General features: G+C 66.9%; 9 protein-coding genes across 9 annotated transcripts; 5 read left to right on the forward strand and 4 right to left on the reverse strand.

Annotated features, from left to right (window-relative positions):
* Positions 1-30: 30 nt before the first annotated feature.
* On the reverse strand, positions 31-2,249 carry RHOBADRAFT_53069 (uncharacterized protein; the record flags this gene model as incomplete). Its single annotated transcript, XM_018416649.1, has 6 exons — positions 31-887; positions 956-1,113; positions 1,174-1,271; positions 1,343-1,739; positions 1,799-2,114; positions 2,177-2,249. The coding sequence occupies 6 exons, from the start codon at positions 2,247-2,249 to the stop codon at positions 76-78; spliced, it is 1,854 nt and encodes a 617-aa protein (XP_018272125.1). The 3' UTR covers positions 31-75.
* Positions 2,250-2,456: 207 nt separating this feature from the next.
* Positions 2,457-3,475, forward strand: RHOBADRAFT_53070 (uncharacterized protein; the record flags this gene model as incomplete). Its single annotated transcript, XM_018416650.1, has 6 exons — positions 2,457-2,634; positions 2,718-2,760; positions 2,840-2,946; positions 3,020-3,114; positions 3,215-3,341; positions 3,414-3,475. The coding sequence occupies 6 exons, from the start codon at positions 2,457-2,459 to the stop codon at positions 3,434-3,436; spliced, it is 573 nt and encodes a 190-aa protein (XP_018272126.1). The 3' UTR covers positions 3,437-3,475.
* A 948-nt stretch (positions 3,476-4,423) lies between these two features.
* Positions 4,424-9,287, forward strand: RHOBADRAFT_53071 (uncharacterized protein; the record flags this gene model as incomplete). Its single annotated transcript, XM_018416651.1, has 17 exons — positions 4,424-4,511; positions 4,623-4,795; positions 4,861-4,958; positions 5,108-5,168; positions 5,261-5,308; positions 5,396-6,029; positions 6,119-6,219; positions 6,286-6,306; positions 6,378-6,699; positions 6,845-7,167; positions 7,256-7,401; positions 7,485-7,558; positions 7,634-7,786; positions 7,855-7,924; positions 7,988-8,376; positions 8,487-8,709; positions 8,803-9,287. The coding sequence occupies 17 exons, from the start codon at positions 4,424-4,426 to the stop codon at positions 9,104-9,106; spliced, it is 3,228 nt and encodes a 1,075-aa protein (XP_018272127.1). The 3' UTR covers positions 9,107-9,287.
* A 164-nt stretch (positions 9,288-9,451) lies between these two features.
* RHOBADRAFT_43517 (uncharacterized protein) lies at positions 9,452-11,244 on the reverse strand (the record flags this gene model as incomplete). The annotated part of the gene is made up of 5 exons (XM_018414235.1): positions 9,452-9,687; positions 9,781-10,181; positions 10,261-10,485; positions 10,561-10,752; positions 10,829-11,244. 5 exons carry the CDS (start codon positions 11,242-11,244, stop codon positions 9,452-9,454), a joined length of 1,470 nt encoding a protein of 489 aa, XP_018272128.1.
* A 120-nt stretch (positions 11,245-11,364) lies between these two features.
* Positions 11,365-13,237, forward strand: RHOBADRAFT_53072 (uncharacterized protein; the record flags this gene model as incomplete). Its single annotated transcript, XM_018416652.1, has 5 exons — positions 11,365-11,670; positions 11,746-11,964; positions 12,063-12,254; positions 12,344-12,655; positions 12,810-13,237. The coding sequence occupies 5 exons, from the start codon at positions 11,365-11,367 to the stop codon at positions 13,209-13,211; spliced, it is 1,431 nt and encodes a 476-aa protein (XP_018272129.1). The 3' UTR covers positions 13,212-13,237.
* A 460-nt stretch (positions 13,238-13,697) lies between these two features.
* Positions 13,698-16,379, forward strand: RHOBADRAFT_64889 (uncharacterized protein). Its single transcript, XM_018418605.1, has 9 exons — positions 13,698-13,870; positions 14,062-14,132; positions 14,281-14,410; positions 14,497-14,886; positions 14,963-15,169; positions 15,234-15,333; positions 15,417-15,774; positions 15,978-16,105; positions 16,187-16,379. The coding sequence occupies exons 1-9, from the start codon at positions 13,708-13,710 to the stop codon at positions 16,254-16,256; spliced, it is 1,617 nt and encodes a 538-aa protein (XP_018272130.1). The 5' UTR covers positions 13,698-13,707; the 3' UTR covers positions 16,257-16,379.
* A 346-nt stretch (positions 16,380-16,725) lies between these two features.
* On the forward strand, positions 16,726-17,924 carry RHOBADRAFT_53073 (uncharacterized protein). Its single transcript, XM_018416653.1, has 6 exons — positions 16,726-16,849; positions 16,943-17,015; positions 17,098-17,249; positions 17,334-17,351; positions 17,508-17,695; positions 17,809-17,924. The coding sequence occupies exons 1-6, from the start codon at positions 16,765-16,767 to the stop codon at positions 17,887-17,889; spliced, it is 597 nt and encodes a 198-aa protein (XP_018272131.1). The 5' UTR covers positions 16,726-16,764; the 3' UTR covers positions 17,890-17,924.
* Positions 17,925-19,370: 1,446 nt separating this feature from the next.
* RHOBADRAFT_53074 (uncharacterized protein) lies at positions 19,371-21,857 on the reverse strand (the record flags this gene model as incomplete). Its single annotated transcript, XM_018416654.1, has 10 exons — positions 19,371-19,660; positions 19,730-20,028; positions 20,125-20,248; positions 20,328-20,503; positions 20,586-20,646; positions 20,710-20,878; positions 20,951-21,005; positions 21,065-21,097; positions 21,168-21,680; positions 21,754-21,857. The coding sequence occupies 10 exons, from the start codon at positions 21,855-21,857 to the stop codon at positions 19,446-19,448; spliced, it is 1,749 nt and encodes a 582-aa protein (XP_018272132.1). The 3' UTR covers positions 19,371-19,445.
* Positions 21,858-22,194: 337 nt separating this feature from the next.
* On the reverse strand, positions 22,195-23,873 carry RHOBADRAFT_53075 (uncharacterized protein). The gene has a single exon (XM_018416655.1). It carries the CDS (start codon positions 23,833-23,835, stop codon positions 22,252-22,254), a length of 1,584 nt encoding a protein of 527 aa, XP_018272133.1. The 5' UTR covers positions 23,836-23,873; the 3' UTR covers positions 22,195-22,251.
* Between the last annotated feature and the right edge of the window lie 528 nt (positions 23,874-24,401).

The following is a 24,401-nucleotide window of genomic DNA, read 5'->3' on the forward strand; positions in this document are numbered from 1 at the left end:
GCATCGACGAGAGCGCGAGATCGAGAGCGAGAACGAGAGAAACAGCTAGAATTGACAACAGCGAACGGAGCACTTCTAGATCCACAGCATGACCACTTTGTCGCCATACAGACTCGCCTCCTCGTCGTCCCTCGACCTCGTCCTCCTGCGCTCGCGCCGTGCCTCTTCCTCCTCGTCGTCGTCCTCATCGTCGTCCCCCTCTCGCTCCATCCCCTTCGCGCCGCCGCCCAAGTCCCTCAGGACCGCCTCGAGCGTCCTCCACCCGATCCCGTACCGCAGGCACACCTCGTCCGTGTGGTGCGAGCCGTCGAGCAGGAGCGCCAGGCTCGGAGGGTACGAGATCGAGTTCTCGCCCGCACCGCCGCCGGCCGCACGGTCCTCGTCCTCGTCGCCCGACCCGGCGCCGCTCCCGCGCGACGGCGGCGACGAGCGCCGCAGCGAGTTGGTGCTGTGCTGCGGCGGTGCCGGCGCGTCGAGCGTCGCGTGCAGGACGCGCTTGGGCGGGAGGTCGCCTGCTCGCCGCGTCGGCGCGCTCGCGCTCGCGCTCTTGCTGCCCGACGACGCCGCTCGCTGTCGCGCCCTCGCAGCCGCCGACGCAGCCGCAGCTGCTGCCGCAGCGCCACTCGCGCCCGTCGCCGTCGCCGCCCCGCTGCTGCTCGCGCTGCCCCGCGCGGCTCGAGGCTTGAGCGCCGGGTGGTCGAGCCAGACCGGGTAGGCGTGCGCGCGGCGCAGGAAGCCCTTGATGACGCCGAACTGGATCATGCGGCGCACGTCGATCGGGAGGGCGTCGAGCGAGAGGTCGTCCATCCAGGTCGAGAGAGGGTAGCCGGGACGAAGGCGCGAGTAGAAGGTGAGGAGGGTCGAAAAGGGAACTGGGGTCGTGTCGCCTGCGGTCGACGACGAGAGATGTCAGTCAACCTTCGCAGAAGAGAGAGCGAGAGAGAGCGTGACGCACGTGTACCGTCGTGGACGTAGTTCTCGCACTCGAAGCGCAAGTCGACGCCGCTGTCCTCGTCCTCCTCGCCGTACTGGGCCGCATCGGCGATGTCGGGCAGCAGGGCGTACGAGTTGGAGAACTGGAACAGGTCGACGAGGATGACGGCGTTGTAGTACCTGCGGGCCGAGGCAGGTCAGGTCGGGCTCGTCGAGAGCGAGAGGGCGACAAGGACGTACACGAGGTGCTGGATGCACTGCCGCGCGAGGAACAGGTCGACCTCGGCGAGCTCGGCGATGCGCTTGACGTGGTTGACGCCGTTGATGAAGCTGCACAACTGCGGGACGGGGAGGAGGGCGTGAGCGAGAGCCTGGGAAGGACAGGTCGAGAAGGCGAGAGGGCACGCACCTTGTAGAGCGTGACGTCCCACGAGTAGCTCTTCATCTGCTCGAGATCGGTGACGGCGATGGGCACGTCCCAGATCCTCACCTCGGGCGGGTTGGCGTAGAACGGGTACAGGCACAGGTCGAGGTTCGTGTCGATGAGCGGGATGCTCGTCTCGAAGTAGGCGTTGAGGTCGAGATACAGCTGCTCGAGGAGGTTGGACATCGAGAACGACGGTGGCGGGTTCGACAGGAGCGAGAACTGCTCCTCGAGCGCCGACAACGTGCGCCCCGTCTTGCGAGCGACGGGCTCGTAGACCGACAGCTCGGCGTCGCGCTCAAAGACGAAGCAGACGTTGAAGATGAAGGCGTTGCGGTTGTAGACGGCCTTGCTGCCGTGGTACTTCTCCTCGTCGACGATCCTGCACGGCGCGAGGAGGTCAGTCCAGGCCCGAGGTGAGGAGCGGACGAGGGGGCTCACCGGACGGGGAAGCCCAGGATCTTGCTCGTCCGGGTCGCCTTGGTGATGAGGTGACCGCAGAGCTCGGGTTTGGGAATGACAAAATCGAGGATGGACGCAAAGTCGAACAGGACGGGGTTGGCGCGAGGAACGGGCTGCGCGGTCGCGGGCGAGTCGGGTTCTCGCACGGGCGTGCCCGGTGCGGGCGACAGCGTCGACGGGCTGTCGGTGTCCTTGGGCGTGTCGGGTCTGGAGGGAAAGGTCGATAGGGCGGTCGCGACGCTGCCCTCGGGGATCTGGTGCACCACTCGAGGGCCGAGGGTCGGGTCGAAGACGGCTGTCGCGGCAGGGCAGAGGGTGAGCCTGCGGGACGGACAGGGATGAACAAATGGGACGCACCGTAGAAGCAGGCGACGAGCTTTGGCGTGTACGAGCCGCTCTCCTGGCGGAGCTGCTCGCGGCGAGAGACCATGGCTGACCGCCCGGTCCAGCCGGCGTGCGAGTCGTGTCGCTCGGCAGGTGATGTACTGGCTCGCTCAGGTGCTGCACTGCTCAGCAGGAGCGAGTACGAGAATGTGGAGAGGCCGAGGAGAGATGGCGGCGACGGACGAGGAGCTCGCCTCTGTCGCACCACTCCCGACTGCTCTGTGCCGTCCGAGTACCGCCCTCAGTCACTGCCATGACCGCCCCGCTGCGATCCCTGCGGTCGACCGTCCGCCTCGCCGCCGTTCCTCGCCCCTCCTCCGCCATCGCCTCTCGCCCCATCTTGCGCCCTCAGCCGCCCCTCGCACAAGCCGCGCAGCCTTCTTTCCGCCCCACCTACATTCAGGCAGCACGCAGCTTCCACTCGACCCCGTGTACGTCCCTGTTTGAGCCCTCGCGGGCGAACCCTGTCTCCTAACCGTTTCTTTGGCTGACCCCGAGCGATCAACTCCCGCAGCGGCTCTGCACGGCGGCAAGGGTCGGCCAAAGCCCGGCGAAGGGTGCGTCCACCTTTCTTGAGCGGTTCCGGGCACAGTTCAAGCGCGAGTGACCTGACGCACTCCCTCCCGGCCTCGACAGCGTGACCCTGCACTTCAAGCGCGCAAACGGCGAGATCACGACCGTGCAGGCCAACGTCGGTGACGACATTGTCGACGTCTCGTGGGAGTACGACCTGGACATCGAGGGTGCGTCTCTCTCCTTCGCCTCGCGCTCCCGATTCGAACGAGACCTGACCTCGACTCGTTCGTCCCTGTGCAGCTGCGTGCGAGAAGTCGGTCGCGTGCTCAACGTGCCATGTCATCTTGGAGGAGGACATCTATGACAAGCTCGAGGAGCCGGACGACGACGAGAATGTGCGTCGCGACGTCCCCTGCCTCTCGGCTCGCCACGCATCCAGCGGCGGCGGCTCGAGTTGGGCGGTCCGCGCCTCGTACTAACACGCTCCCTCTGCAGGACATGCTCGACCTCGCCTTTGGGCTGACCGACACGTCGCGCCTTGGGTGCCAGGTCAAGGTGACCAAGGAGATGGACGGCACGACGATCACGCTGCCGAGCGCGACGAGGAACTTGCGGGTGGACGGTGCGTCCCCTTTCTCCCTCTCGCCTCCCTTGACCCTAACACAGACTCTGACGCTGCGTTACGCGATCACAGGGAGCAAGCCGACGCCGCATTGAGTACCTCGTCGCCCTGCAACTCGCACGCATCTCTCTCCCTTTGCCCGCCGGCGGCTCGCCCCTCTATGTCGCCGCGCTGCCCCTTTCTCTTCGTCTTAGTGTCGAGGACGACGTCGAGTACGAACCCGAGAGGCCGTCTGCGGCCGCTGCCGAGCGAGACTCGGAGCGTGCTGAAGAAAGCTGGCCGCACGAATCCCTCGAGCGCTCGCTCCGCTCAGCGAGACCTCGTCGAGCTCGTGGCCTTGTCGAGTACGACTTGGCGAGGCTGCTCGCGCTCAGGACCGGAAAGCAGCGAGTTGCGCCCGGCTCGGTTCGATCACAAGCTCGCGCTTGACCTCGCTTTGACTTTCGTATTCGCGCCTCGCTCGCCTCCTCCGACCTCGCTTTCCCGGCCTTCCCCCCTCTTGCCCTTGGTCGGGCAGTAGATCGAGCGCACCACACGCTGTCCAGTCTGCGACCGTGGCAGCCCCTGGCCGCTCTCGCCGGTGCAGCCGGCCGAGGACCGACGGCTCGTCATCCAGCTTTCTCGCGATCGCTCTTCTCGAGCTCCTCAAGCGCTCCGCTGAGGACCTGGAGGTCTCGTACCCGGGTCCCGGTGGCCCTTGCAGCGCTGCGAACGCTTCCTGCGCCTCGTCAGCCGCTCGTGCACGCCCCGAGGCCGAGCCGCTCCCTCCCCCGCAACGTCAACCAGCCCGACCCGACTCACTCGCGCGAGCATGGGCGAGCCAGCGTGCTACTTTTGGACGCGTGCGCCGACCGAGATGGTGCACGGCTGCGGGTGCCGAACTGCGCGGGCGGTCGGGCGAGAGCCGGCGTGCACGAGCCCGAACCTGGCAGAGTGGAGCAAGGTGGGCGTTGCGGTGCCCTCTTTCTGGTGCGCCCCTGCTTCTCTTCGAACTCCTCCCACACGCACACGCACTCACGGTCCTCGCCCGCCCCTCGCGTCCAGCTCGTGCGACTCGCCGTCGCTGAATCCGCCAGCTCAACATGGGCTTCCTCCGGCACCGCAAAGGTCACGGTCACGACGCCGATGTCGAGTCGAACGACACCGCCGTCGACTCTCCGACCGAGAAGGGTGCGTCCTCGCTCTCTCAGCCGCAGGGACACCGTCCTCGTCGCGTGCCCGGCGTGGTCGTCGCCGGCTCGAGAACCTCTCGCTCACCCACCCTCTCGCCCTTTCTCGCAGGCCCCGACTTCAAGGGCGACGAGTACGAGAAGCTCATCCAGTTCGTCGAGTACGAGGCCGAGCGCTCGAAGCGCGGCGGCGACGACGAGGACGAGGACGAGGAGATCCACGAGAAGCGGCTGTGGTACGCGCCGTGGAAGAAGGTCGCCGTCCAGTCGGACAAGACCAAGAAGGTGCGTCCCGCCTCCTTCCCTGTCACCTTCTCGGGGCGCGAACTGACTCTTGAGACTACACGCAGGTGCCCGAGGACTGGCTCCAGACCGACCTCGCTCGCGGTCTCGACGACGGCGAGGCGGACAAGCGCCGCAGCCAGTACGGCTTCAATGAGCTCGAGTCGTGCGTCCACCTTTCTTCCTATTGAGCGTCGACAGGGAGCGTGACGGCGCCGCAGCCTGGAGCCGTTCGGCGCCGTCCCAGGCTCACGGACCGCTTGTGTTCCGGGCCTGGCACTGACTCTCTGCGCGCTCTCCCTTTCTCGTGAACAGGCAAAAGGAGAACCAGTTGCTCAAGTTCGTCGGCTTCTTCCGTGGGCCCATCCTCTACGTCGTGCGTCCTCCTCCTTTCGGCTCGTCCTTCTCCCGTCCACGACTCACCTTCTCCCCGCCCCTCCTTCCCTTCTGCTTCGTCCCCCGACACAGATGGAAATTGCCGTCATCTTGAGTGCCGGCCTGCGCGACTGGATCGACGTGCGTCCCCCGCTCTCCTGCCCTCGAGCCTCTTCGCGCGCCGGCCAGGGGCACTGACCGTCTTCCCCCTCTCCTTTCGTGCAACAGTTCGGCGTCATCATCGGTATCCTCATGCTCAACGCGTTCGTCGGCTGGTACCAGGAGAAGCAGGCCGGCGACATCGTCGCCCAGCTCAAGGCCGGCATCGCCATGAAGGCCATCGTCATCCGCAACGGCCAAGAGCACGAGATCGAGGCGCGCGAGCTCGTCCCAGGCGACATCGTCGTCATGGAGGAAGGTTCGACGATCCCGGCCGACTGCCGGGTCCTGTGCGCGTACGAGGACAAGGACAAGGGCGACCTGCACGACCGTCTCGCCAAGATCATCAAGGCCAAGGGCCAGAAGAAGAACTCGGCCGGCGACGACGACGACGATGACGGCGACTCGGACGAGTACAAGAAGCTGCGCGGGCCGTCCGTCTGCAGCGTCGACCAGTCGGCGCTCACGGGCGAATCGCTCGCGGTCGACAAGTTCGTCGGCGAGACGGCGTTCTACACGTGCGGCATCAAGCGCGGCAAGATCATCGGTGTCGTCGAGGCGTCGGCCAAGCAGTCGTTCGTCGGCAAGACCGCAAGCCTCGTCATGGGCTCGAACGACGAGGGCCACTTCAAGAAGGTCCTCAACGGCATCGGCACGGCGCTCCTCATCCTCGTCGTCGTCTTCATCTTCGCCATGATCATCGGTGCGTCCCGCTTCTCCTCGACCCGGACTCGAAGGTGGGCCTGCGCCGCTGGACGAGCCTCGAAACTGACCGCCCCGCCTCGCTCGCAGGTGGCTTCTTCCGGAACATCGGCATCGCGAGCCCGAAGCAGAACAACCTCCTCGTCTATGCGCTCATCTTCCTCATCGTCGGCGTGCCTGTCGGTCTGCCCGTGCGTCTCCCTTTTCTCTCTCGTCCCCGTCGTCGACCTTCCCAAGTTGACCCACCTCACCCGCAGTGCGTCACGACGACTACGATGGTACGCTGCGACGCTCCCTCTTGCCTGCTCTCGGTGTGTATCGTCTGACTGACCCTGGTTCTCTCGCGCAGGCCGTCGGCGCCGCCTACCTCGCCAAGCAGCAGGCGATCGTGCAAAAGCTCACGGCCATCGAGTCGCTCGCCGGCGTCGACATCCTGTGCTCCGACAAGACGGGCACGCTCACGGCCAACAAGCTGTCGCTCAACGAGCCGTTCGTCGCCGACGGCGTCAAGCCCGACTGGTTCATGGCCGTCGCCGTCCTCGCCTCGTCGCACAACGTCAAATCGCTCGACCCGATCGATAAGGTCGTCGTCTGCGCGCTCAAGGACTATCCCGAGGCCAAGAAGATCCTGCGCGAGCGTCACTGGAAGACGCACAAGTTCACCCCATTCGGTGCGTCCCTGTCCTCCTCTCACCTCCTCGCTCCGCCGCCTTGTCCCTCCTCCTCTCGCCGTCCCTCGTCCCCTCTCGCTCTCGTATCTCTCGCGCCCTTTATGAACCCGTCCACGAGACTGACACACACCTTTCCGCCGCGCAGACCCCGTGTCGAAGCGCATCACGGCCGAGATCGAGGACGGCGACGGCAAGAAGTTCACGGCGGCAAAGGGCGCGCCCAACGCCATCCTGCGCCTCACAAAGTTCGACAAGGGCCTCGTCGCCCACTATCGCGAAAAGGCGGCCGAGTTTGCCGCTCGCGGGTACCGCTCGCTCGGCGTCGCCATCAAGGAGGACGGCAAGGACTGGGAGCTGCTCGGCCTGCTCTGCATGTCGGACCCGCCTCGTCACGACACGCCTGCGACGGTGCGCGAGGCGCAGGAGCTCGGTATCAGCATCAAGATGCTCACAGGCGACGCCGTGGCTGTACGTCCTCTCCTTCTCCTCCTTCCTCTCCTTCCCTGTCCCTCCTTCTCCTCTCTTGGGGAAAGTGACTGACACTTGACGCTCGCAGATCGCCAAGGAGACGTGTCGCCAGCTCTCGATGGGCGACCGCGTCTATGACTCTGAGCGTCTTCTCGGCGGCGGCATGTCGGGCAGCGAGATGAGGGACTTCCTCGAGGCTGCCGACGGGTTCGCCGAGGTCTTCCCCGAGCACAAGTGCGTCGCCGCTGTCGCCTCCCTCGAGCCTGAGCCGCCGAACCAGCTCCTGACGTCCCCTTTCCCCCCTCTCGCTCGCTCAGGTACCAGGTCGTCGACCTCCTCCGCCAACGGCAGCACCTCGTCGCCATGACTGGCGACGGCGTCAACGATGCTCGTGAGTCCTCCTTTGTCCTCCTTCAGGTCGTGTCCGGGCTCGTCGCCGATCGCGCATTGACCCCTTCTCCCGCAGCTGCCCTCAAGAAGGCCGACTGCGGCATCGCCGTCGAGGGCGCGTCCGACGCCGCTCGGTCCGCCGCCGACATCGTCTTTCTTGGAGAAGGCCTGTCGACGATCATCACGGCGATCAAGGTCGCCCGAGGCATCTTCCACCGCATGAAGGCTTGTGCGTCGTCCTTTTCAAGCCCTCGTCGTCGTTCTCGAGCCCCGATTGACCTTCTTCCGTCCTCACAGACATCGTCTACCGCATCGCACTCTGCCTGCACCTCGAGGTCTTCCTCCTGCTCGACATGCTCATCCAGAAGTACGTCGCCGGTCCTCTTTCGCCCCGAGAGGCCGAGCAGCACTGACACCCTCGCCCTCGCAGCGAGACGATCCGAGTCGACCTCATCGTGTTCCTCGCCATCTTTGCCGACGTGGCGACCATCGCGATCGCGTACGACAACGCGCAGTCGGCGACGAGGCCGACCCAGTGGCAGCTTCCGCGCGTGTGGTTCATGTCGACCGTCCTCGGCCTCCTCCTCGCGGCGGGCACCTGGATCTGCCGCGCGACGCTCTTTGTCGGCAACGACGGCAAGGGCGGCATGGTGCAGAACTACGGCTCGATCCAGGAGGTCCTCTTCCTCGAGGTCGCCCTCACCGAGTCGTGGCTCATCCTCATCACGCGCATCGACTTTGGCAAGGACGCCGGCAAGATCACGTGGCCGAGCTGGCAGCTCGTCGGCGCCGTCTTTGGCGTCGACATCCTCGCGACCGGTGCGTCCTCTCGATCTCCTCCTCCCCCTCCCCTCGCCTTCATCTCTCTGCTCTTGTCCTCGCCCTCGGCTCTAATTCCCTGACTGACTCTCTCGTTCCTCCCTGTGCAGTGTTCGCCGCCCTCGGCTGGATGAGCGGCCCCGCCGACCGCCACGGCGGCTGGGTCGACATCGTCTCGCTGTGCCGCATTTACGCCTACTCGGTCGGCGTCACGGTCGTCCTCGCGTTCGTCTACTACCTCATGAGCAAGATCCCGTGGATCGACAACCTCGGGCGTCAGAAGGTCGGGCAGAAGCACCCGGCCATGGAGAACTTCCTCACCGAGCTTCAACGGTGCGTCCCTCTCTCTCTCCTCTCTCTCCTCTCTCTCCTCTCTCTCGCGGTCCCCTCTCGTGCCACACGAGCTAACCTTGCCTTTTGTCGCAGGCTCACGATCGTGCACGAGAAGAACGAGGACGACCCTGACGCGCCAGCGACGTTCAAGATTACTCGCGGCGCGTCGGACGAGGCGGCGACCGAGGCCGGCTCGGGCGGCAAGGAGGCGGCCAAGCCCAATGCCAAGAGCGAGGCGGCCAAGGAGAGCAAGGAGAAGGGCAACGAGGCCGAGCAGAAGGGGGCGCAGGGCGGCGAGGGCAAGGGCGTGGCGCAGGAGCGCGCCGAGCCGAGCCGGGCCGACGAGGTGGAGCAGGGCCGCGAGAGGGAGAAGGCGCGCCAGGAGGAGACGCACTGAGTGGCTGAGCATGCCCTCGTCGTCGCCGGCGTGCGAGGGACGGCTCGTGGACCAGGACTCGTCGGCCTTCCCAAATTGGCGCGCACGTTCCTCTTCTTCCTCTCGTCGCTCTCTTCGCGCCGTCAAGGACACACATAGATCTCTCCTCGTACATAGTATAGCTCGTCGTGCAATTCTCTATCCTCCCATCCTTGCGCGCCTCTGCATCTCGCTCGAGAGGGGAGCGAGCGAACAAAGGCGACTGAGAAACGACCTCGAGGCTACCCTCGTTGCGCACAAAGCCCCTCACTACGGCTCCTCGCACGTCTGCGCGTCCTCCTGCGCCCCCTGGACAGCCGCCGCAGCTCACCTCCTGCTCCACCCCGCGCTCGCGCCGGTCCAGCTCGCCCCGCTCGCTCCAGCACCTCCGCCGCCGCCGCCGCGCTCGTCGTGCAGCATCGCCGACGCAGGCCTGAGGGGCCGGTGCGCTGTCGTGTAGGTGGTCGAGCTGTCGAACGGCGTCGAGAGAGGTCGGTGCGACGGCGGGTGCGGCGCGATGTTGGCGGGGACGAAGCGCGCCGGCGATGGTGCGGCTGCTGACGCTGTATGGGACGCGAGGGAGGACGGGAAGGATGTCAAATGCGCTCGCGATCGGTGTCGCCAGGAAGGAGAGAAGAAGGGACGGAAAGACGGACCGTGCGTCGACTCGAAACGAGGTCGGGGCGTGCCGGCGTGCTGCCTCGACGGCGTCGGCTGCTGCCTCGCGAGTGACGCAGGCGGGACGAATGCGTCGCGCTGTTGCGAGGACGGCTGCTGCTGGTGGTGCTGCGAGTCGTGGCGGCGGCGTGGTGGCGGTGGCGGCGGCATGAGCTGGGCGTCCGTCTCGAAGCTGGGCTCCTGTTGCCGGGGCTCGTCGCGGTATGACGTGTCGTACTGGTCGTACTGCTGGCTGTTCGGGTGCTGCAGTGCGGCAAAGGGCGCTTGGTCGTGCTGCGTCGAGGCGATCGGCTGGCGGTCGAGGGCGTGCGAGGCCGGTCGGGGCGTGTTGGCGGCGGTGCGGGCTGCGGCGGCTCGACTCGGGTCGTAGGCGAACTTGCTGCAGAAGAAGATACCGTCCGATTCAGGGCGCCGCATCGTCGAGTCGGCGCTGAGGAGGAGAAATCGAGCCGACGCACGCGATGCGGTCCCTCAGCGAGCCCTGTCCGACCCTCTCGTCCACCTCCTCGACGACGTTCAGGCTCGTCGCCATCGTCTGAAGTGACTGCGCCGGCGTGAGCGACAGCCTCGCCGGGCCGAGCGTGAGGTGCGTCGGGTGGCCACTCGAGCCCGAGCCGCTCGAGCGGGAAGGCGGGCGCGGTCGGGTCGAGGCGTGTGTCGCCGGTCGTACGGGTAGAACGAGACTGTGGCGGCGCTAGGTCAGTGTCTGCGTCTCTTGAGACGCGACGAGTGCTGCCGAGGTGGGCAGACGGGCGGACCGGTCGGGCGAGTCGATCAGCCGGCGCTTGCGCGACTGGGACGGGTCGGGCGGCAAGCCCGCGAAGCGGTACTCGTGCTGGGTGTGCTGCGTCTGCTCGAGAGGCTGGTTCTGCCGGTAGCTGTTCTGCCGGGCGAGTGTCGAGAGCTGATTGCGCAAGTCGGCGTTGTCGGCGTTGAGCTGAGCGACTTGTCTGCGGCGCGCGGTCCCTCCTTGTCAGTAATCGCCTTGTCGAGATTGAGAGGATGAAGAAGAGGGCGAGGACGCACTGCTTGAGGGCCTTGACCTTGTTGAGCTCGTTGCCGACGCGGGCGAGGACGTCCTTCTGCTGGGCGCACTTGTGCTTGAAGTAGTCGAGCTGCTCGGCGAGGTGGGTCGTCTGCCACCCTGCGGCGGTGCCAAGTTCTTGCGCGAGGTCGGGCAGCGGGCGGAAGCAGTCGAGGACGTCGGGCGTGGCTTGGTCGCGAGGGACGAGGCCGGGTGTGCCGCAGACGGGGCAGGAAGGCGGGACGCCGGCGGCGTGGGCCCCAGTCGCGGGTACGGTACACGCAGAGCAGAGGATGTGGCCGCACGGGGCGAGCGAGGCGAGCGAGTCGAGGTTGAGGGACGACGAGGCGGTGCTGGACGAGAGCGGGGTCCTGCACGACGAGCACGCGAGGTGGGCGAGCGGGTCGGGTGCCTGCATGGTGCACAGCAGTGTGCGGTGACTGTGCGAGGGCAGCAGCGGTACAGCGAGAGAGGCGACAGGGTCCAGCTCGTCGTCGTCGTCGTCGCCCCTCCTCCTCCTCATCAGCTCGCACCCGCCATGGCTCAACCCTCCGCCCCAGCCGCCAAGGTGCCACCGCCAAACGCACGGCACGCCCACCTCGCCACCATCCCCGAGTACTCGACCGCCCGCGTCCAGTTCCTCTACTCGTCGCTCCCCTCGCGCAAGCACTCGAACCCGACCGGCTACTCGTCCGCCCTCGCCTGGTGGCGCAAGACCCTCACCGACCTCGTACACCGCGGCCTCGTCGGCGACGACAAGCTCTCACTCCACGTCGACGACCACCTCCGCGAGCACCTCCGCTGGGACTCGGTCGGCCGCCCTTCTTCCCTCGGCGTCATCATCGTACGCTCCTCGTCCCTCTCCCTCCTCGTCCCGCCCAGCCTGACCACCGAGTTCCCTCCCGTCCGTCCCCCGCAGGCCGAACTCGTCCACTCGTCCGACCTCGTCCCGCGCTCGACCTACCTCGCGTCGCCCGCGCCTCAAGCCTACGGCGTCGCGTCCCTCCTCGCCCGCCCCTTCTGGTGGGGTCTGTCCAAGGTCTGGGGCAGCTCGGACGGCGTCGAGCTCGGCGAGGGCGCCGATGAGAAAGAGTGGGCCAGGAGGAAGGGCGACTATGTCCTCCCGGACCTCGTCGAGGTGCGTCTCTTCGCCGCGTCTGTCACACTTCCCCGCCGTCGCACGGCGCGGGAGTGTGTACGGGCAATCGGGTACTGACGCACTGTCTTCGTCCGCAGAAAGCCGCCTCGACCTTGATCCCCCTCCTCCCCGACCTGCACCCGACCGCCCTCTCGCGCCTGTACACGCTCCGCACCTTTCGCGACAAGCTCGGCGCACGGTGCCTCGCCGGCGTCACCCTGTCCGAGGCCGACTGCGAGGTGCTCGCGACGTACCTCGCGAGGAAGGGCGAGTGCGCGTTTGACGGCGAGGTGAGTTCCACGCTCTCGAGACTTTTTTCGCTCGGGCGGCCGCTCAAGGCAGACCTCATGACTGATCGCTCTGCAACTCTGTCGCGCAGGTCATCAAGTTTGCCGCGCCTCACTCGACGCAGTCCACGCCGCTCATCATCACCGACGCCGACCGCTCAACCCTCACCCTCTCGGCCTCGCTCGCCTCGCTGTCGCACTCGATCGACGCCCTCTCGACCCTCATCGCGACCGAGCGCGACAAGGCGGCCGAGCTCGTGCGCGCTAAGAAGCCCGTCGCGCTCGTCAAGGCGCACCTCGCCAACCGGAGGAGGGCCGACAAGCTGCTCGAGGAGAGGGTCGGGCAGCGGGCCAAGGTCGAGGAGGTCGTGTGGGCGATCGAGCGCGCAAAGGGGGACGAGGAGGTGCGTCGGAGCGCTGGTCTTTCTCTCCCTCGTTCCGCAGTCGGGCAGGACGCGTCGTCGGGGGCGCACGTGGGCGCGCCCTGGGACGACGCTCTGGTCGCACAGTTGAACGCAGGACTGACTCGTTCTCGATTGTCCACGCCTTCTCTCGCAGACGCTCTCGGCCCTGTCGCTCGGCGCGTCGACCCTGCGCGCCGTCCTCTCGTCGCCGACGCTCCAGCTGTCCAACATCTCGGCAACGACGTCGGCGCTCGACGACGCCCTCATCTCGGCGGCCGAGGTGACCGAGGCCGTCGATGCCGTGTCGGCGGGACAGCTCGGCGCCGAGGGCGAGGACGAGGTCGACGAGGAGCTGAGGGAGATGCAGGAGGCCGAGCGGGCGAGGGTCAAGGCGGAGGAGGACGAGCGCGAGCGGGACAGGGTCGGAGAGGCGAGGGCCAAGCTCGACGTGAGCAAGGTGCCGCAGGGCGAGGCGGCGGCGAGGGCGACGGCCAAGCAGGACGGCACCGAGGCCGAGGGGAAGAAGGAGGGCGACAAGGTGGCGCTCTCGGCGTGAGCTCGTCGGCTCGCTCGGTTCCTCTCTGTAGACTCGTGTGTATTGAATATGCAGTCAGTTTTGACCGATCGCGGCATGGCGGGGCGAGAGAGTGCGAGAGCGAGCCGAGGAGCAGACTCGCAGGAGGATCGAGCGGGCGACAGCGGCTGAAGCTCGGTCGCTTGAGCAGGATCGTCGAGGGGTGCCGCTCTCGCGTCTACAGCAGGAGGAACAGGCAGCAGGATGGTCTTGTGGGTGAGGGACGAGCGGGAAAGCCGAGGAGGAGCGAGGACGACGCGGGCAGCTGTCGTCAGGGCGAGCTCCCACCGCGAGGGTGCGGTGTGCTCGCACAGGCCTGCGATACAGTCTGCAGCGGCGAGTCCAGGAGTGCGACGCGCAAGAGCGAGAGCTGACGAGGCGAGAGAAAAGGTGCGCTCGCCCCGGGGCAGGGAGCTCGGTGGCCGCCTCGTCGCCCTCGCCCTCCCCTCCTCCTCCTCTCGTCCATCACTTGCTCACCATGCTTCGCGGTGCTCAAGTCAAGGTGCTCAACCGTGGCGCGCTCCGCGCTGCCCGCAAGAACGCGGCCGTCTTCAACGCGGCCCGCACCCTTGCGACCAAGGCTGCGTCGCCCGCCGTCCTCCCCAAGGTCCTTCCTCGCGCCGCCTCGGCCGCTGCTGCGCGTGAGTCCCCTGTCCGACGTCCTCTACACCCTTTTCCCCCCGCGTCGAGCCACTCGTCGCCCTCCCTCTGCGCCCGTGTGGCGAGAGCTGGCGGCGAGGGTGGGACCTCCTCCCCCCTCCTCCGCGCCCCCGGGTGAACACGCACCCTGGCCGCACACGTCGCTCACCACGAAATCCTGTTCCCTCTGCAGCCCGTGCGTACGCCACCGCCGCCAAGAACGTCGTCGGCAAGGTCAAGCAGGTCATCGGTGCCGTCGTCGATGTGCGTCGTCGCCGTCCTCCTCCCCCCTCTCCCCGAGGCCCTCGGGCAGCTCTCGCTCGCGCAGCCGCGGTTCGACAGCCTCGTGCGCTGTCGACGAGTCTCGAGTACAGACTCGCTGACACCGTTCCATCCTCGTCCCGCCCTGCAGGTCCAGTTCGACACCGAGGACCTCCCGCCCATCCTCAACGCCCTCGAGGTCCAGGGCTTTGAGCACCGCCTCGTCCTCGAGGTCTCGATGCACCTTGGCGAGAACACGGTCCGCACCATCGCCATGGACGGTGCGTCCCCTCTCCTTGCCCTCGTCGTCCTTGCCCCCGATCCTCCGAGGCGCGCCCCGTACTGACCCCCTCCCTTCCTCGCGCAGGTACCGAGGGTCTCGTCCGTGGCCAGGAGGTCATCGACTCGGGCGCGCCCATCCAGATCCCCGTCGGCCCCGGCTGCCTCGGCCGCATCATCAACGTTATCGGCGAGCCGATTGACGAGCGTGGCCCGATCAAGGCCGTCAAGACGCTGCCCATCCACGCCGACCCGCCCGCGTACGTCGACCAGTCGACCGCGCCCGAGGTCCTCGAGACCGGCATCAAGGTCGTCGACCTGCTCGCCCCGTACGCTCGTGGCGGCAAGATCGGCCTGTTCGGCGGTGCCGGTGTCGGCAAGACGGTCCTGATTCAGGAGCTCATCAACAACGTCGCCAAGGCCCACGGTGGTTACTCCGTCTTCACGGGTGTCGGCGAGCGTACCCGCGAGGGCAACGGTGCGTCCCCTCGCCCTCGTCATCGTCCTCCTTTCGAAGCCGAGCCTGACCTCGTCCTCCTTCTCTCGCCGCGCAGACCTGTACCACGAGATGATCGAGACGGGTGTCATCCAGCTCGACAACGACAAGTCGAAGTGCGCGCTCGTGTTCGGCCAGATGAACGAGCCGCCCGGTGCCCGCGCCCGTGTCGCCCTTACCGGCCTGACCATCGCCGAGTACTTCCGTGACGAGGAGGGCCAGGACGTGCTCCTCTTCATCGACAACATCTTCCGCTTCACCCAGGGTCCGTCCTCTTTCGCCCAATCTCGTCGTCGTCGGGACCTGACCTCGCCCTCGTCCTCGCGCAGCCGGTTCGGAGGTGTCGGCCCTCCTCGGACGTATCCCGTCCGCTGTCGGCTACCAGCCCACGCTCTCGACCGACATGGGCATGATGCAGGAGCGCATCACGTGAGCTCGCCTTTCCCTCGTCGTTGGCGTCGTCCCCCTTTCCTCGAGCCGGGACCTGACCTTGCCCTCGTCTCGTCGCGCAGCACCACCAAGAAGGGCTCGATCACCTGCGTCCAGGCCGTCTACGTCCCCGCCGACGACCTGACGGACCCGGCCCCGGCCACCACCTTCGCCCACCTCGACGCCACCACGACCCTGTCGCGTGGTATCGCCGAGCTCGGTATCTACCCGGCCGTCGACCCACTCGACTCCAAGTCGCGCATGCTCGACCCGCGCATTGTCGGCCAGGAGCACTACGACATCGCCACGGCGACCCAGCGTCTCCTCCAGGACTACAAGGGTCTCCAGGACATCATCGCCATTCTCGGCATGGACGAGCTCTCGGAGGCCGACAAGCTCACCGTCGAGCGTGCCCGCAAGGTCCAGCGCTTCATGTCGCAGGTGCGCCCCGTCTCTCTTTGGGCGCGGTCGTCGTCGTCGTCTTCCGGGAGCGAGCCGCTAACCTCGTCCCTTCTCCTCCCCTCCTCCCCTCCCCTCCTCCCTCTTGTCCTCCCTCCTGCCCTTCCTTTCTTGTCCTCGCTCGTCCACCCATTCCCTGCCTCTCCCGCCTGCCTCCGTCCCTCCCTCCCTCGCTCCTCCTGCAGCCGTTCGCGGTCGCTGAGGTGTTCACGGGCATCGAGGGTCGTCTCGTCCCTCTCAAGGAGACCGTCCAGTCGTTCAAGGCCATCCTTGCCGGCAAGTACGACCACCTGCCGGAGAACGCCTTCTACATGTGCGTCCTCGCCCTTTCCTCCTCGTCCTCGTCGTCCTCCTCTCGCGCCCTCGACTGACCCAGCTTCTTCTCCTCCTGCAGGGTCGGTGACGCCAGCGATGTCGTCAAAAAGGCGGAGAAGCTTGCTGCCGAGCTCGAGGCCGGTAACTAGGCGCCGTTGACGTGCGCTCGTGGTTCCCCGTCGTCGTAGATTCGTCCTCCTCTCTTCCTTGCCTTCCTCCCTCCCCTCCCCTCCTTCCTTTCGAAAAGTCAAGCATTTGGGTTTGTGATACCTCACTCTGCGTGCGGCCCACTGCGAGAGCTGCGAGAGTAGCGAGTGTCAAGAGCGAGCTATCCAGCGCGAGGAGGACGAGGAGGACGAGGGGGCTGCCTCGCTGTGTTCCCCGGCTGGGTCTCTCTCAGCTGTTGTTCCTTGACTCTGCGTTTGTGCGAGCGAGTCGCTCGCGTGGCTTGTCCCGTGAGCCGAGTGTAACGTCGACGGCTGCTGCTCGAGAGGAGCGACGCGCTCTCGCCCCTCGCACCGCCTCGATTTTCGCACGAGCCAGCTTGCGCCGTCACGCCGGGCGCACCAGACGCTCTACGCACGCCCGCACGCCCACCCCCGCGCCCCAACTGGCCCTCGCCCGCGCCCTCGTCCTCATCACTCGACGAAGACGACGATGGCTCTCCTGGACTCGCTCGTTGCGCAAGAGGGCAGCGAGGGCGCGCTGTATCCTCCCATCAACTTCTCGATGATCCTGCCAGGTACGCCGCATCGTCCACTCGCTCTGCCGCGCCTTCCGAGCTCACCTTTCCCCACCTCCCCTCCTCCCGACCTCTCTCTCGCTCGCATCGCAGGCGTGTACCGGTCTGGGCACCCGCACAAGGCCAATTTTGACTTCCTCGACTCGCTCCACCTGCGCAGCATCATGTGCGTCCTCTATCTCGTCCGCTCCCTCCTCCCCCTACTTCTCGAGGAGAGCTAAACGTGCGCTCTCCTCGCCCTGCAACAGGTACCTCTCGCCCGACGTCTATCGACACGACACGCACTCGTGGGCGCAGGAGCGCGGGCTCAAGATGTTTCACCTCCCGATCGAGGTCAGCAAAGACCCGACCGTCGAAGTTGACGAGGCGCTCGTCAAGGAGGCGCTCGAGAACATCTTGGGTGCTTCCCTGCTCTTTATCCTTCGCCACGAGGCCGTAAACGACCGCGCAGCAGGTCCTGACAGCCCTCGACGCCGCTACGCAGATTCTCGCAATCTGCCAAGTGCGTTCCCCCCTTTCGCCCTCCTTTCTCCTCTTCGTCCGCCTTTCCTTCCCGCCACTCTCGACGTCTCGTGCCGTTCTTCCCGACGCTCTGCGTCTCGAGCAGTCAAGTACAGGCCTGTCGAGCGAGTACTGACCCACGTCCTCGCGCCCGCAGTCCTCATGCACGACAACAAGGGTCGACACGTCCCGTCGATCCTCTCGGCCCTCTTGCGCCTCGCCACCGACTGGACGCTCGAGGCGGCGTACGGCGAGTACCGCGTCTTCTTGCCGCCCGAGGACGACTGGGTCCGAGAGAAGCCCGGCAAGTCGAAGAAGGAGAAAGAGAGGGTTGCCGATCTGCAGGTGCGTCTCTACCAGCCTTTCCCTTTCTTGATATCCTTCTCCGAACGACGCTTTTGAACGGGCGTCGCTCCCTCGTCCGACATGAACCGTTCCTGACGCTCTCGCGCTTGCAGCTCATCGCCCGGTTCCCGCTCGACTCGCTCAAGTACGACCCGCATCACGCGCCGACATGGCTCGGTGCCGCCGGCGCATGACGACCGAGCCCGCTAGCTCGACGATCCAGGCCGAGCCGACGCGCCGCAGGGAGCGCAAAACGCCATCGTCGCCGGCGCTGGGTCCGCTCCAGCCGCCGTCGGCCGGGCGGCTCGTCGTGTCCTTCCGCCCGGGTGCATCTCGAGCGCGACGCACGAAACTGTCGTCTGTCGACGATTGGTGGCGTCGCAGCACGTCGGTTACGCGACTCGAGCGGCGGCGACTCGCAGATCTTGGCCGAGGAGGGAGTCGGCGCGGGTCGTGCGGGCTGTGTTCGCGCGGGCTGTGTTGTTCTCCAGATTCTCGAAGCTGCAACAACGATCTATCATTACCTTCCGCGCGTCGTGCCGGGCTCGGCTGGCTCGATTCAGAAGCAGTTCGCCGTCTCGTCCTGCTCGAGTAGAAAGTCGACGCCCAAGCAGAGCCGGTACGGCTCCTCTCGAGGCGGTGGAGGTCGCGTGCGACGGATGGAGTACCTCGGACGAGCTTTATACTGTCGCTTGGGTCGAGGCGTGGCCGCGCCCGCTCGACTCTGCGTCCAGAAGGAGGTCCAGGAGGAGGGACACAGTTTCTCGCGCTCGGACCTCTCTCTTTCTCGACGGTGCAAGGCTCGATCGACCTATCGAGACGGGTACTCGACGGTGGGCCGAAATCTGCAGACAGTTACCGGTACCGCTCGCACGACTCTGCGCTCAGAAGCAGGTCGAGGAGGAAGGAGTCAATTTCTCGCTGTGCAACCTCGCTCTTTCTCGACGGTGCAAGGCTCGATCGACCTGTCGAGACGAGTACTCGACGAACGCGACCAGCTCCCGACGAACGCCTTGTCCCTCCCTCGCTCCTCCTGCAGCCGTTCGCGGTCGCCGAAGTATTTACTGGCATCGAGGGTCGTCTCGTCCCCCTCAAGGAGACCGTCCAGTCGTTCAAGGCCATCAATTTTATTGTTCAAACATGAGAGCTTAGTACGTGAAACATGAGAGCTTAGTACGTTAGCCATGAGAGCTTAGTACGTTACTGACCCAGCTTCTCTCTCCTACCGCAGGGTCGGTGACGCCAGCGATGTCGTCAAGAAGGCCGAGACTCAAGGCGCTGTCGACGTGCGCCCGTGGTTCCTCGTCGTCGTGGATTCGTCCTCTCCTCCTCCCTGCCTTACTCCCTCCCCTCCTTTCTGTTGAGAATGCTGTAATATCTCACCCTGCGGGCGCGTGCGAGTCCGCGAGAGCAGCGAGAGCGTCGCTGGCCCACAGACAGCGGCGAGGAGGACGTGGCGACGGAGGCGGTCCGTGCGTCGGTGACGGCGCGCCGCGATTCCCTTCGTCTTTGCTTCCGCGCTTTCGCTCGAACGCTGCTACCGATGTGCAGCGAGGCAGTGCTCGTCAAGCAGCAAGTGCGAAGGTGGCGCTCGGCCGCACGGCGCGCGCCTGCGCTGCCGGTGAACGTCTCACTCAGCCAATTCTCGAGGAGGATCTGAGCAACGAGGGGCGTGGGACTGCAAACGTGTGCTACTGCAAAGATAGGAGGGCGGCGCGAGCCGAATAAATATAATCCTCATCCTCGTCCGTCACTGCGCCTCGCCGACTTGCGGCGCCTCCTTGTTGGCCTTGTCGGCGCCGATCCAGGTCGCCGACGTCGGCGGCGCCGAGCCGGGACGTTCGAAGAAGGGGAGGTCGGACAGGTGCGTCGAGGTGGCGTCGATGTCCCGGTCCTCGAGGTGAGGGAGCGAGAGGGGACGGAAAGGGGTGGACCAGGCCGTGTCGAGCGATCGGCGCGAGGAACCTGCCGGCCACGAGGTCAGGGCGTGGCGCGCGTGGACGAGAGAGAGGAAGAGAGCGCCGAGGGACGCACAGCGAGAAGAAAGAGTCGATCCTTGGTCGGCCATCTTCCGCAGCTCGACGAGCTCGGCGATGCTCGCGTCGCCCTGGTTGCCGGCGCCCGTCGACTTGCGGCTGCGCCCTTCTTCGGCGGCGGCGAGGTCCTCCTTGCTGTCGACCTTGAGCGACGACCTGTAGCTGTCAGTCGGCGGCGCCGGGCGGACTGAGTTGCGCCGGGGCTGCCGACGGCGGCAGCAGAAGAGGCGGGCGAGGGTGCGCATTACGGGGCCTTGACGGGGCGGGAGAGGGCCGCCATGAAGCTTGTAGCCGATGCTGTGGGCGAGAGAGGGTCAGTGAGGTCTGTACCACTTGCGTGAGCGCGAGACCGACTTGAGAAGGTCGTCCGCCGAGGAGGAATCGTCGACTCACTGTGCGGCGAGGGGCCAGGTATCGTCGCAGAAGCGCACTTGAAGAACCATGAGGAGCGACAGGATGATCGTGCACCACACGATCCAGGCTCGGCCCCATGCCTTGTCGTCGATCTCGTTCCACACTGCGAGGGACGGCCGCTCGAGCCGGTCAGTAAATCGAACCCGATGCGACGACGAGGACGACGAGAGAGGTGGACGCACTCCTGGCGAGCCAGTACACGGCGAACGCGCACGGCAAGACCTTCTGAGGAAAGGTGATGTAGCGCGTGAAGCGCAGAAGCTTGTGCGTCACGACGAGCAGGCGCCGCTGCAGAAGAGGGCGGTGGTTCTGGACGCGCAGGTAGTTGTAGCAGTGATAGGCGACCATGGCGGCGTAGCTGCGAGTCGAGAAGAGTCGTCAGTAGCGGCTCGAAAGGGACAAATTCGACTCGTCGAGGGCAGAGGAAAGAGTGGACGCACGTCGTCTGCTCGGTCGTGGCCTGCAGGATGAGCCATTGAGCGAGTCGGAAGAACTTGGGACCTGTAGGCGAGCGCAGGTCAGTGTCAAGGCGAGAAGGAGAGGGAGAGGGAAAAGGGGACGCACTCTTGGTCTGGAAGGCAGCCAGCTGCCCGACGAAGAGGAGCGCGAACGTGAAGAAGTGGTGGAGGAAGATCTCGGGTCGCAGGTCGCCGAAGAGAAGGTCGCAGGCGTAGCCGACGAGGAGCGTCTTCATCGCGATCGAGAGGAAGCGGATGTCGTTCATGCGGACGGGCTGCAGGCCGGTCGGCTCAAAGTCAGTCGCGCTCGACGAGAAGAAGGAGGCAGGAGGAGCAGTACGACGTACAGCCGAAGGAAGGACGAAGAGGCGCCACGCGTTGAGCTGGAGGACGAGGGCGACGCTGCGAGGGCCGGCTTGATCAGTCGGGAAAGAGGCTCGTGCGTCGAGGGAGAAGCGCACGTCGAGACGACGAGGTTGAGCGTGTGACCGAGCCTGCGAGCGAGCAGGATGTCAGTCCAAGGTCGTCGACCGCGGCAGAGGGAACGAGAGGACGCCGACGCACATAGCTTTGGCCGGCTTGAGGACGGCAGCCCTGGCCGCCTCCTTGTCGTCGCTCTTGGTCGCCCGCTTGATCGACGTGCCCGTGACCATGAACGTCACGGCGAGCTTGAGGATGGCGGCGATGCCAAACGAAATGACGATCGCCCACACCTCGGGCGCCCACAGCGTCAGGATGCTGTACCGCGTCGAGCCGATCTCGACGATGGCGACAAGGTCCTGCGGCTGCGCGCCGTCGACGTCGCCAGGCGGGATCTGGGCGGTGACGGCCGAGAGCTGACCGAGTTGCTGGGCGAGGAACGTGCCGTTGGTGAGGAGAGCCTCTTGCTGGGCGGCGCTGAGGGCGGGAACGAGTGGCGCGAGGTCGGCGGCGAACGAGTGGAGGAGGTTGGAGAGCTGGCTGAGGTTGGTCTGGGCGAGGTTGGCCGGCAGGGACGAGAGCGTCGTCGAGAGCGTCTCGAAGACGGAAGGGAGCGCGGCGGCCGTCTCCATCTGGATCGCGGCGGGTTGGCGCGCTCTCGCGAGAGGAGCAGGGAAGCTTGTCGAGCAGAGAAGAGCGCTCGAGAGCGGCAGGCGAGCGAGCACCGCACCGACCTCGGTCGACGGCTACGAGGCCGACGGGTCCGCGGATGCTCCTGGACAGGGGCGACAGCGACAGCGGCGCGTCCGCGCCCCAGGTGCGATCGACGTCCATGCTCGTGCCGTAGGACCTCGCGCGCCGTCTGCTCCCAGCTGGAGAGCGTCTCGAGGGCGCCGGCGGTAGCGAGCTCGCGCTCCCTCGAGCGAGAGCGTCCCGCTGCGGTTGCTGGCAGGGGCGGTGCGAGCGAGAGGAGGCAACGCCGGACAGCGTGGAGCTGCGGCTTGTCCGGGCCGTCCTTGGCGAGCGAGTGCGGACAGCGGTTTGAGGAGGCGAGGAGGCGCGGGGCGGACGGCCAATCGCACGGCTCGGCCGGCTCTCGCTGCTGGCGCTGTGACGACGGGTCCGAGCGAGCGAGAGCAGGCTCTCGAGGTACTCGACGGCGCACGAGAAGAGGAGAACTGCAAAGGAGAGAGCTTGCGGCTTCTAGACAGATCCGGGGGCGCGAGCGCTACTGGTTGCCGCTGTCGAGCAGCTCCTCAAGCCTCGAGATGAGCTTCTTGCCCGTCTGCTCCCTCCTGCCACCCTTGCCGTGGCCCTTGCCCTGCTGCCGCTCGCCGTCCTTGCGGCCTTTGGCCGCGTACGCCCTCGCGTCCTGCCCGCTCTGCTCGAGGAGCGCCTCGCGCTGCCGCACCCACCGGTCCTGGTCCTCCTTGCTCCGGCGGTTCTTCCTCGACGCGAGCAGGTCCTTGGGCTTGCCCTTGACGCCGAGGCTCCGCAGCGAGCCCGTCGCCGCGTACAGGTCCGTCAGGCTCGACGCCGGCCGGCCGCCGGCGCCCAGCGCGCCGCCGCGACCGGCGCCGTACCGCGCCACCTCGGGCGGCAGGTCGCCGCTGTAGGCCGGCGTGCCCGGGAGCGGCTTGGGGACGGCGACCTGGGCCGAGGGGACGACCTGGGCGCGCAAGTCGACGCTGCGGAGCGCGAGCACGCTCGGCTCGTACTCGGCCGTCGGCGGGCGGAACTCGGTGCTGTGCCGGACGCCGCTGCGCGTGATGGCCGTGCGCGACGCGTACGGGATCGGGTTGATCGTCGGCGCTTGGAGGCGGAAGTGGGCGCGGCCGGGGAGGTTGGACCGCGCGCCGGTCGCGTCGGGGAAGAAGGACGTCGACGGGGTGCCGGCCGTGGCCGACGACGGGACGGGCGCGACCTGCGACAGGAGCGACGCGTAGACCTCGCTGCGCGGGCCGTACATTGCCGCGAACCCGCCGCCGCGAGAGGACGAGGCGTCGGGCGACGGGCCGAGGAGGCGACCCGGGATCGGGGCCGCGAGCGCCGACTCGAGGGGCGTCGGCGAGGCGTACTGGAGGGCGAGGGTAGGGTGGACCTGGGGGAGGGTGGTGGCCGACGAGGGTGCGGGTGCGGGCGAGGAAGGGGAGGTCGACGAGGGAAGGCGGAGGAAGCGCTCGACGAGGCGGACGAGCTCGAGCGGGTTGCGCTGGGCGTGCGCGTACAGGTCAAAGTCGTCGGCCGACTCGGCCTGCTGCCCAGAGCTCGCCGCCTCGCGCAGGACGAACGTGCGGAACTCGTCGCGGCGCTCGCCGAGGTCGGCGAGGAAGCGCTCGAACTCGCGCTCGCTCATGGCGAAGAAGTTGGGCATGCGGGGTGGTGCGGCGGCGTGCTGGCGGTGACCGGTTGCCGGGACCTGGCGGATCGCGCCGGGTGCGTCGCCATCGACGAACCGAGACTGGACGGGGAGGCGGTCCCAGGCGCGCGAGGGGGTGCCGTTGGACGAGCCGCGCTGGTTGTGGGCGTCCGAGTTGAGGCCGACGCCCGTCTCGGCCCACTTCTTGACGTACAGGGCCTCGCGGGTGGCCTTGCGGAAGGTGGTGCGGCCCTCGGGCGAGTCGAGGTCGAAAAGGCGCACGAAGGGCGAGGTGGTGGTCGAGGCCTGCGGGAGGGGCCGCTTGAGGCCCCAGTTGCCCCTGGCGAGGTTGGCGGGCGAGGTGGTGTAGACCTGCTCGACGCCCGGGGTGAGGGACGCGAGCTTGCTGCGCCGCAGGAGGGCCGAGTAGGTGGACGACGACGGGGCCGCCATGTCGACGCGCGCTGGGGCTCGACGGAGGTGCGCGGGCTGTCGGTGAGGTGCACGAGGGTGCCGAGAGCTGGCGAGTGCGACTCTGCGAGGCGAGGGCGAGGACGAGGACGACGAGCAAGAGAGCGAGGTGAGCGGCCGAGGTACCGTCGCACTCTTCAAGTCGGGCCCTCCCCTGAGTCAAGACGCTTTCGTTTGCTTTCGCTATTCAGCGTGTAATCGGCCGGACTTTGCGAGGCTCTCGCGCCCCGTCGTCCGTCCGTGCGGGCGGGGTGTGTGCTCGGCGTCGCGCAAGGGTGGCTCAGCTTTGCTGTGAGCAGGCGTGTCACTCTGGCTGAGCGAGTGCGAGAGCGGTGCAGGTTAGCGTGGTTTGCGCACGAGCAGCGACGAGTCTCGACGCGAGGCGAGCCGTGTTGACCTGGAGCCTGCCTCTCCCCCTTCTTCTCGCCCTCGCCCTCACCCTTGCCCTCGCTCGTCGTCCTCCCTGCCGCCGAGTCGACCAGCACACGCCCGCGCCTGCCCCTAGGCCGCACCCTCACTCGTTCCAACCACGCACCCACCTCGTCCAA

The sequence above is a fragment of the Rhodotorula graminis genome, assembly GCF_001329695.1.
Source record: "Rhodotorula graminis WP1 unplaced genomic scaffold RHOBAscaffold_5, whole genome shotgun sequence".
NCBI classification, from domain to species: domain Eukaryota; kingdom Fungi; phylum Basidiomycota; class Microbotryomycetes; order Sporidiobolales; family Sporidiobolaceae; genus Rhodotorula; species Rhodotorula graminis.